Source organism: Drosophila yakuba, chromosome 2R, assembly GCF_016746365.2.
Source record: "Drosophila yakuba strain Tai18E2 chromosome 2R, Prin_Dyak_Tai18E2_2.1, whole genome shotgun sequence".
Classification (NCBI taxonomy): Eukaryota; Metazoa; Arthropoda; class Insecta; order Diptera; family Drosophilidae; genus Drosophila; species Drosophila yakuba.
This window is the reverse complement of record NC_052528.2, coordinates 9,118,747-9,128,102: the sequence shown is the minus strand read 5'-3', so window position 1 is coordinate 9,128,102 and position 9,356 is coordinate 9,118,747. Positions and strand designations below refer to the sequence as shown.

General features: G+C 42.7%; 3 protein-coding genes across 4 annotated transcripts; 2 read left to right on the top strand and 1 right to left on the bottom strand.

The window, feature by feature from the left end:
• The first annotated feature begins 188 nt into the window (after positions 1-188).
• LOC6529793 (6-pyruvoyl tetrahydrobiopterin synthase) lies at positions 189-1,928 on the top strand. Its single transcript, XM_002090741.3, has 5 exons — positions 189-285; positions 350-717; positions 825-904; positions 1,300-1,445; positions 1,509-1,928. Exons 2-5 carry the CDS (start codon positions 650-652, stop codon positions 1,719-1,721), a joined length of 507 nt encoding a protein of 168 aa, XP_002090777.1. The 5' UTR covers positions 189-285; positions 350-649; the 3' UTR covers positions 1,722-1,928.
• Positions 1,924-9,277, bottom strand: LOC6529791 (alkaline ceramidase). Of its 2 annotated transcripts, XM_039373296.1 has the most exons (6): positions 8,748-9,277; positions 8,428-8,589; positions 6,429-6,685; positions 6,215-6,352; positions 2,980-3,272; positions 1,924-2,254 (listed from the first exon to the last, which is right to left on the bottom strand). In XM_039373296.1, the coding sequence occupies exons 1-6, from the start codon at positions 8,883-8,885 to the stop codon at positions 2,184-2,186; spliced, it is 1,059 nt and encodes a 352-aa protein (XP_039229230.1). In that variant the 5' UTR covers positions 8,886-9,277; the 3' UTR covers positions 1,924-2,183. The 2 variants fall into 2 exon arrangements, with proteins under 2 accessions (XP_039229230.1, XP_002090775.2); XM_002090739.3 differs by lacking the exon at positions 8,428-8,589 and having other exon boundaries at positions 8,748-9,271.
• Positions 3,310-5,645, top strand: LOC6529792. The gene is made up of 2 exons (XM_002090740.4): positions 3,310-3,801; positions 3,989-5,645. Exons 1-2 carry the CDS (start codon positions 3,416-3,418, stop codon positions 5,562-5,564), a joined length of 1,962 nt encoding a protein of 653 aa, XP_002090776.1. The 5' UTR covers positions 3,310-3,415; the 3' UTR covers positions 5,565-5,645.
• Positions 9,278-9,356: the final 79 nt, after the last annotated feature.

Here is a 9,356-nt window from a genome sequence, read left to right as displayed (position 1 = left end):
ATTTAAATATATAAATAAAAAAATATCCATCGGTTGGCTTTTATTTATAACATCCAATAATTCCAAATATTGTAAATTTTCAAAAACTTATATATTTAAAATAAATATATAAAGTACGTATTTTCTGCTCATGTGAATCACTGAGAACAGTTATGGTAACAAACTGGTAGTGAAAACCTCTCATCTCTGGCCGATAACCGATTGCGCTGCTTTGTTATCGGCAGCAGCTGTTGACGAGCAACGTAGACAAAAGTAAATATTATTGAAAATCTACAGCAAATAAAGGTGAGCGCCTTGCCTAAATAAGTTGGTTACCATGACCTTACCACCCTAACCCCTGTCTTTGCAGCACATATAAGCACTTGCAAACGTAATCGAGAGAACATCAATCGCTAATCAGCTGCATTTGCCGAACTCGAAAAGTTCAGAAGAAACTAGTTCCGAGCGTGCTGTGATTTTCGCAGTAGTCGCATTTGTGGCTTAAATTTCCTTGTTCCCCCGATCCAAGTCCATATAAATAAGCGCGGCTCGAAAGCAGGTTTTGCATTCATTGTATAACAGTGCCTAAGAGCGCAGCTTATCAGCCGCAGATATAAATCCGCATCCATATCCACATCCAGATCCAGAACAGATATAGTATAGACTAGAAATGTCGCAGCAACCTGTTGCCTTCTTAACCCGTCGCGAAACTTTCAGCGCCTGTCATCGTCTTCATAGGTAATTAGATTGAATCAAATTGAATGATTCAATTGCTTGACTCAATCACGGTTTGCAAACCAATTCGGTTCAATTTAAAACGATTGTTGCACTTATTTCCTCCCCAGCCCCCAATTGAGCGATGCCGAGAATCTGGAAGTCTTCGGCAAGTGCAACAATTTTCACGGCCATGGACACAACTATACAGGTGAATAATACCCCCTTAAATTCACTTAAACGCCTGATTACCTGCAAAGTGCCATACTGGGTTCAATCAGGTATAACCCCACTAAACTGGTAATTTGAGACCGAAAAAGTGCCTAACCATAGCAAAACCTTGGCCGACAAGCTCGCTTATCAAAACCATATTCAAGTTCAACGCTCAAAGGCAATCAATATGTACTGCCAACCGAGAATTGATAATGAGCAATGCTGTGAAGGAGCATAATGTGGCGCAAGAGCTTAACTGATTCGAAATTTTAATTATTTTTAGATTGTGATTAGCTTAAGCATAAGAACTTAAGCTTTACTTGACAGCTATTATACCAACAAGTTTTAATGAATCTTCAAAGATGTACTTATAATACTTTGTAATCTTTGCAGTTGAGATAACCGTTCGCGGTCCCATCGATCGGCGAACCGGTATGGTGCTAAACATCTCGGAGCTGAAAGAAGCTATAGAAACTGTGATTATGAAGCGCTTGGACCACAAGAATCTCGACAAGGATGTGGAATACTTTGCCAATACAGTAAACAACCAGAATTCAACACACAGCTTACCTTACTAATAAACCTATCCTTTGATTCCCTAGCCCAGTACCACAGAGAACTTGGCCGTCTACATCTGGGACAACATCCGTCTGCAGCTGAAGAAGCCGGAATTGCTGTACGAGGTGAAGATCCATGAGACTCCAAAGAACATCATCAGCTACCGCGGCCCGTATCCGCTCAACGGGATCTACAACCCCATTAACAAACGCATCGCTCACGATTCCTGCACCAATATATCGTCGGATTCGGATTAAATAGCAATTTAATTTCGAATATTGTGACATCGCCTAACGAATTTGATTGGACCAATGCTCAGCGAACACTCACCCAACCTCTTAAGCACACGTGTAGAAAAGGACACTTACCATGTAAGGAAAAGAAAAGTTATACGAATTACACAGTATGTAGCAGTAAAATATGTCTATGCAACATAACATTGAATAAAACAAATGCAACTAAAATACTATTCTTTATTGCGATTAAACAAGATAGCTTGCAGATAACGCAGTACATTTGTCGACATTTGTTTAGCCTACGTAAATCATACTTTCTAAGCTAACGCTCTAAATGGCAGCTATACATAATTTGGTTTCTGCGCTGAGCAGGTGAGCTTTGTAATTAATAAATAATTTAGTTATTCCTTCTTCTGCAACTCTAACTTATATCACGCTGTGTATGTTTCTGTTTGGAGTAGGCTATCCAACCGAATTCATGCCTTAGTTCTTTCCGTGCTTGTAGTCATAGTCCTGCATGTACAAGCTGCAGTAGACGAGCCAATCTTTCGAATCTGTGGGATCAGCAAGGTAGCGGTTTGGATCATTTGAATGGCATAATACTTTGAACAACGATCTACTTTGATTAGTGTTTTAGTTGTGGTTACTACCAGTAGTAAGTAGGAGCTAGTAGATTTCCCATCCAGGATGAGTAAAGGTGTTAGTTTGTTAGTTTGCGTAAACTAGATAGCCACAAAACAATTTACAAAGTCAGGTACTGACAACCTATTAAAATTGTTTGTCTTTTTGGTAAAAGCGTAGGATCATTTGTTCTGGAAGTCATGGGTAAATTAGTTCATAACATATCACAGTCCGATGGTAACTCATACTCATAGAACGGGTTAGAAGACTTTGATTAAACTCATTTAACGAAACAATAAATATGCTTTAGATATGTCTTTCTAGTTCCACGGAACAATCGCCCATTTATGGACTAAGCAGGGCGCTACTAATATTGACTTAGGCCCAAGTGTTCAGGTGCACCGAATATTAAGGCGTTAACAGACTTATCTCTTTGGATACAACCGCGAATCCGATTCGTTTGCTTAATAAATATATCTATGGCTAATAAACGGTTTCAACTATATAAAAAGTGTGCGCTACAATTACGTTGCCGTAATTTTACAATAATTGTTTATGGTTTTAAAGCATGTACGATATTATCGCTTGGTCTTTGGTCATTTCTCTGCCACCTCTCCACTCCAGAATCGTCCTTAGATGGTGTTTCGCAGAGCCTTACCTGGATTCCGTATCGAAATGAAGGGTATCCCGAACTCAAACTCGTTCTTCGGCCAATACTTTAGCAGCGGCTGTCTCTGGGGCAGCTCCGATTCCACGTAGAAATAGGCGAACAGCACCAGCACCGTGTAGGCTGCTATGAAAATGAAGATGTGCCAAAAGCCGTGCAGGTATGGGAAATTGATCGATGACCAGGCCTCGCAGAAGATCCGGTCATTAATCCAGCAGAATACCGCCACTGCCCAGACTGTCGTCGATCGAATGCCCAGGCGGTAAACCCTTTGGTCACTGACTCTATATAAACAAAGAGTATATATGGGCATTAATAAACTATTATAATTGGAAATAATTGAAAAAGAAACGCCAATACTTTTATGTTAATGTAGCTAAGCGTTGTGAATGCAATTATTACCGACACTTCTGAGCCGACACTGAAAATGCTGCTGCCAGAGGTGATCATGACTCAAACACCTAAGGAGTTTCAAGCCCTTTTCATCCTAGCATTCCTGGGATTTTGGAACAAGAACAGTGTTCATGGGGCAAACAAATACTATGTATATAGTCCGGTGTGCAAGATGCCCTCAGTGAATCCATTTACTTGGGACACAATGAATAACTTCCACCGGAAGAAGCTAAGGCAATGCAACAACGACAGCGACCTGGTTACAAGTGAATTCGACTTTGAGACTCATCACTACCGACTACATGTACACGAGCACCTGGCCAAGCCATTTTTGAACAGGAAGGGCAATGCTACCCTGGAGTGCGAGTACCGGCAGATATCACGGGATAACTCCAGCATGAAACCCGACAATACCTATAAGTGAGTATAAGCATAAACTGCCGATTAGCTAAGGTGGTTCAACTGTAATTAGCTCGAAGCGTTCACTATTCCACTTGGAATGTATAAATTGGGTGCATATTGTACAAAAGGGAAGGAAGGAATCGATAGGAGCGATTTTACTTAATCAATTACTTTTTCATTAACAAGGCAATTGGACTTCTTGCAGTCAGCTTAGAAGGTGTCCCATAAAGCACCACCAGTTCGTCCCGAACCACACGGATTACATGATTACCAGTTGCTATGTGAAGGACGTGAGCAGGCACCAGGAGCTGCTGCAAAGGGATGCCATTTCCTTCATCGAGGACCGCCTCCCAAAAGAGAAGGTCAGGGATTTTGTGAAGGAAGAAAGTGAGGTGCACAAACCGAGTGTTCTTATCATGGGATTGGACTCCACGTCGCGCATAAATCTTCGACGAGCAATGCCGACGGTTTACAAATTCGTAAAGCAGCCCGGATGGTTTGAAATGCAGGGCTACAATAAGGTGGGCGATAATACCTTTCCCAATCTGCTGGCCGCGCTGACAGGGGATTCCGAGAAGGGAGTAAGGGATTATTGTGATGTCAGGAAGCCGGGCTGTCTGGACTCCTTAAACTTCATTTGGAAGCGTTTTAAGAAAGCCAACTACACAACAGCCTTCGCCGAAGATTGTTCATCCATTAGTACGTTCAACTACCTGAAACCGGGATTTGTGAAGCAGCCAACTGATTACTACCTACGTCCTCTACTTTACGCCATCGAAGAACAATTTAAAGTGACCAAGGACTTCGGATCTGCCTACTGCGTGGGTCGTCATCTCAGCTTCAGTTACGTCTGGGACTTTGGTCAGCAGTTCATCGATCGCTTCCTCGGCAGATCCCCTATGTTTGGGATTCTATGGAGCAACAGTTTCACCCACGATTACTTCGAGGGCGCCACTGCGCTGGACAACCTCTTCTGGAAGTATTTAAAGTCCTTCGAGGAGTCCGGTCTCTTCCGCAAATCCATCGTGATTCTGATGAGTGATCATGGCCATCGGTATAATACTTTGAGGCAGGCTGCCACAGGGTATTTCGAGGAGCGCATGCCGATGATGTTTATCTATTTGCCATCCTGGTTCCGGCGCAAGTATCCCCATTTGGCGAGTAATCTCGGAAGGAACCAGAATCGACTGTCCTCCAACTATGATTTCTACATGACCCTCCAGCACTTGCTCCACTTGGATAGCACGTCCGTGGATGATTTCCCGGATAGTCTCAAGGCAAGACAGTGTAAGAGCTGTCATTCTCTTTTCTTTGAGCTGCCCTTCAATCGCACTTGCCAAATGGCCGGAATCGACGAGAAATGGTGCTGTTGCCAGCCCACGGAAACAATTACGAATTCCCCGTATGCGAGGATAATTGCCGAAGCTATTGTGCAGCAAATGAATGAGCACTTAGTTAGCCAAAATCTGGCCCATCTTTGCCACAATTTCACATTTAAAAACGTGGAGAAAGCTGACCGCAAAACCATCCTGTCCAACGGACTTAGGCCGGTTGATAGAAACGAGCACGTTTATATCATTATGTTCAAGACAGTCCCGAAAAACCCCATTTTTGAGGCCACTGTGCATTGGAATAATCGAACCCAAAGGCTGCGTCACATAGATGTGGAGGATTTAAGCCGATTGACCTCCTACAAAAACGACGCCAACTGTATAAGACGCAAGAACGCCAAGAAATATTGCATTTGCAAGGACAGCCTAAGTTGGCCTAGTACATACTAATTAAAATGTATAATCTATAAGGAAAGTTTTTCGCGAGCGAAAAGAAATAAATATGGAAATATTGTTCAACTATCACTATTATGTCACATATGTATGTTCCTTACTTTTTCAAGCTTCCAAAATTAAATTCAAGGGTATGAAGCAATTCCTGATAGTTGCGGCCCAGATACGTCATACATTACCCAACTTTGTGACAGCTGTAAGTCCCAAGGGAAATAATCAGTGGCCCGTTGACTACCTAAGCCAATATAAACAATAAGCCCTCGAGCTGAGTACTCTACTCCAGGTTTATCTTAATTACACACTGAAATCGATGGATATGATTGATTGATGCACCGATGTCTGGCTGAAACCATTGAATGCCAGTGCAGGGAAACACCCGTTTGTTTCGATCTTTGGTCTACTCGAACCATAACATATCATCTATGACAAGGAATAAAATTGAGTAAATAAGTGCTGATAAGGTGTCCAGCCTAGTAAACTTGTTCCCAAAGATAAAGCAAAATCGCATACGTGATAACAGGGATGAGTGATAATAGGATACATGATTTATGGGTTTTTCGGTTCATTTCGGGTCACCAGGCGGAAAATCAGAGCCGTCTGCCTATCGATAAGACCCTCAGATTTGAGTTGTGGCTAGGTAAACTCACCTTTGCAGCTCTGTGTAGAGCATTACCATGGTCGGTACACTCATGAACATGAGAACAAAGGCGTTAACAATGGGCTTCCACCATGACAAGCCCGTTGCAGCGATCGCCGACAACAGCATGAGCCAACTGAAGGTTTTGCTGGGAACAAAGGAAACCGAAAGTCGGGGGTTTTAGATAGCACCAGCCATAGCACAGAGGGGTTTAAAGTTCTTACCGATCGTTTTTAACGAACTTGGGATAGTAGCGCTTCGGATAGAAGAGCGAAAAGGCCGCCATGAAGACCCAGAGGATGGCCAGTTCATCCAGCAGCTGGCCAATTAGACTCAGGGTGGCATGGAAGTACATCGAACTCAGGCCAACCACGATGAGCAGCACCCAGATAACGTGGATTCCGGGCGTCACAAAGCGTCCGTACTCCTTGAAGAGCATTATCAGGACTGGCGGAAGGAGGATGAACAGAAAGTTGCTAAACTGTTGAAGCAAAAGCAGTAGAACGGATTTAAATATATATCTTTCCTTCAATGTAATTGCGTTTTTCATTCTTTAATTAGAGTGACACTTAAACATAAACAAGGGGGAGAGCCATGATCGAGTATCGTGACTACTAGATACTATTACTCTGCTTATGGAAGTTCTATTGCCAGCAGACACTGAATGCTTTCTCTTCTAGTAAGATGTAACTTTAGATAGTTCGATATTAACCATTCTTGCCACGTAGATGGTTTTTGATAAGCTAAAATGCGAATACTTAGCATGTTGAATCTTAATCTGAAAGAAAAGCCTACATCTCTTTTCAAGCTACTCTGTAAGCAGTGATCCCGATGAAGAATATATATTCCTTATAGGTTCGGAAATGCTTCCTTAAATCCATGTCATACTTTTCAACGAATAATAATTGAAATGGTAATTATTATGTTTTTCCTAGTGGAGTTCTATGATATGCAAATGTTTCAAGTTTTCTTTGTGCATATCTCAAAATTATGACCATATGTCTTGCTGTTGGCCTTATGAATAATTAATTGTGCTTGCTTCCATTTTTACGTGGGTCACTTCGGCAATTTGCACAGTGTCACGTAAATGCCTGAGCCAATCGAATGAACAGAAATTATTTCAGCTTGGCAAATGGGCGAAAAGGGAAGCAATTATCACATCTAAAGGGTGCATGGAACAACATTACCATATTCGCACACTATTAAGACAAGTGATAAGGAACTGGGCTCGACCAGTAAATATCTTTATACTATTTACGATATATATAAAAGGTCTCGCTTTGATATCATCAGAACTGCCGCTGGTTATTGTGCAGCAGAGTGTCAAGATCGGGGTTATTCACTCCATTCGCTGAGCAAACCCAATTAAACAAAGCCGAAATGCGTTTCAAGCGACGTGCACTTCACTGGCCCACAAACGATTACTCATGTCGACCAAATCAATTAAAGCCCATTTCCATTATCGTTTGCAAGCGGAAGTATATGTGTCTTCGCCATATTAAAAGCTGTTCTACAAAGTTACTTTAGGCTCCCCATTTCACATTGACCGAATTGATGATACTGCGTTCTATTTGAAACGCAAGATTGTAAGTTACGACATACTATTGTCATTGTGTTGTGGAAATATGGGGGCTTTGATAACCTCTGTACTTGGGTCCACTTTGAGACCGTTCTATTTCTTGCTGGGAATGATAACTAATAGACTGTAAAACTATTTAACGGGCTAATTTAAAGATTTTACATTTTATATACTCTTATTGAGATTAGTAATTAATTTACTCATATTGTTATATAGAATATAAAAACCAATGTTTACAGTGTCGTCGTTGTTTTGATCCACTTTTAGTAGTTTGTTTTCATAAACTGCGTAGCGATCAACGGTTTGCATCAGACGATTAGCATTGATAAGGCATAATGAAAGTGAGACCGGCACATATCAGGTTACGACGGTAAGAGCGCTTTTTCAATGCAGATAATTTGTTTAGACAATTATATGATATACATATACATAAGCGGCCGAATAACTCAAGCCAATAGGGAGCGCACTATCTATGTACATGTCTTAAGGCATTAAATTAGTAAAAGTGATGATAACTACCAAATGAGAGAAGCTAGCCCTAGCAAGACTCAGTTTCAAGTCCCTGGCTGCTAAGCCAAGGCTGAAGAGGCACGAAATTTCAGTCCGAGGGCAAAATGGGGTCTTTCTTTTCCCTGCCAGCATACCGTTTCAAATCGACCGGACAAGTGTGACGCTGACGCTCGGGGCGATAAGAAAACTGCATTTTCCGGGTGTCGCACTGCGAAAATGACCCTTTGCCCGTCTCGCCATCGCAAACGAAGCGTGGCAAACAGTATCTTTTGTTTACGTTTCCACTTGGTCTCGCTCTGAAAAGGTCAAGGCCTATTCACAAGGAAAACTCGCAGCTGTCTGTGGGGAAACGGGTAAAAAGCAATTTCAGCCACTGCGGCGGGGCCAAGTACTAACTGGGGCAGCGCGAGAGCAGAGCGCATAAATTACTTTTTAACAAATCGCATATACGCACCGTGTTCACGAACTCGGCGATGTTGGATGAAATCAAGTAATTGCCCTCGCACCAGTCGACGGGCGAGCTTCCGGGCCTCAGATGCTCCCAGGCCATGGAGTAGATGTCCAGCAGCCCGCCGCCCCCCATCCCGCCCATTTTGCGCCCACTCGAGGGAGGCCCGACCGCAGAGATCACAGCTGACTTGGGGAGGTGGTTCTGCTCGTTCTACCACTTTGTATTTTCTCTTTCTTTGTCGCCTTTCTTTGCAATCTTAGACCAGCTGCAATAGCGCACTTTGCATAATAGCACGGTGTGCAAGCACTTGCGTGTCTTTGTTAATTGCCTTTCGTCGCGCGGCTCTTTGCGGACCATGTACTCCGAAGTTATGTAAGGAAATGGTTCGTTCTTGGTGGCTCAGGCAATGGAATCTACGACGTTTGGGACGCTGCCGACTCGCACTAGGAACGCACTATTCAAAAAATAAGCCAGCGCGCAACGAGCGACGCGATAATAATAAACAAAGATACCCACTGTGTGACCGCGTGCAGGGGAACTGTAAATGTTTGTCGTGGCGGGAAATCCCCTAAAAAATACCGTTCGACGGCGGACAAATCACAACAATACCGT

What these genes read in the sequence shown, in the direction of transcription:
- LOC6529791 (XM_039373296.1), bottom strand. Translation starts at nt 8,885, where the DNA reads ATGGGCGGGATGGGGGGCGGCGGGCTGCTGGACATCTACTCCATGGCC. An exon ending in TGTCCGGTCGATTTGAAACG is followed by an intron (nt 6,686 to 8,427) that starts GTATGCTGGCAG and finishes TTGCTTCAACAG; the next exon opens with TTTAGCAACTTTCTGTTCAT. An exon ending in CATTTCGATACGGAATCCAG is followed by an intron (nt 2,255 to 2,979) that starts GTAAGGCTCTGC and finishes CTGATCCCACAG; the next exon opens with ATTCGAAAGATTGGCTCGTC.
- LOC6529793 (XM_002090741.3), top strand. Translation starts at nt 650, where the DNA reads ATGTCGCAGCAACCTGTTGCCTTCTTAACCCGTCGCGAAACTTTCAGC. An exon ending in CCATGGACACAACTATACAG is followed by an intron (nt 905 to 1,299) that starts GTGAATAATACC and finishes TAATCTTTGCAG; the next exon opens with TTGAGATAACCGTTCGCGGT. An exon ending in TGGAATACTTTGCCAATACA is followed by an intron (nt 1,446 to 1,508) that starts GTAAACAACCAG and finishes TTGATTCCCTAG; the next exon opens with CCCAGTACCACAGAGAACTT.
- LOC6529792 (XM_002090740.4), top strand. Translation starts at nt 3,416, where the DNA reads ATGCTGCTGCCAGAGGTGATCATGACTCAAACACCTAAGGAGTTTCAA. An exon ending in AAACCCGACAATACCTATAA is followed by an intron (nt 3,802 to 3,988) that starts GTGAGTATAAGC and finishes GACTTCTTGCAG; the next exon opens with TCAGCTTAGAAGGTGTCCCA.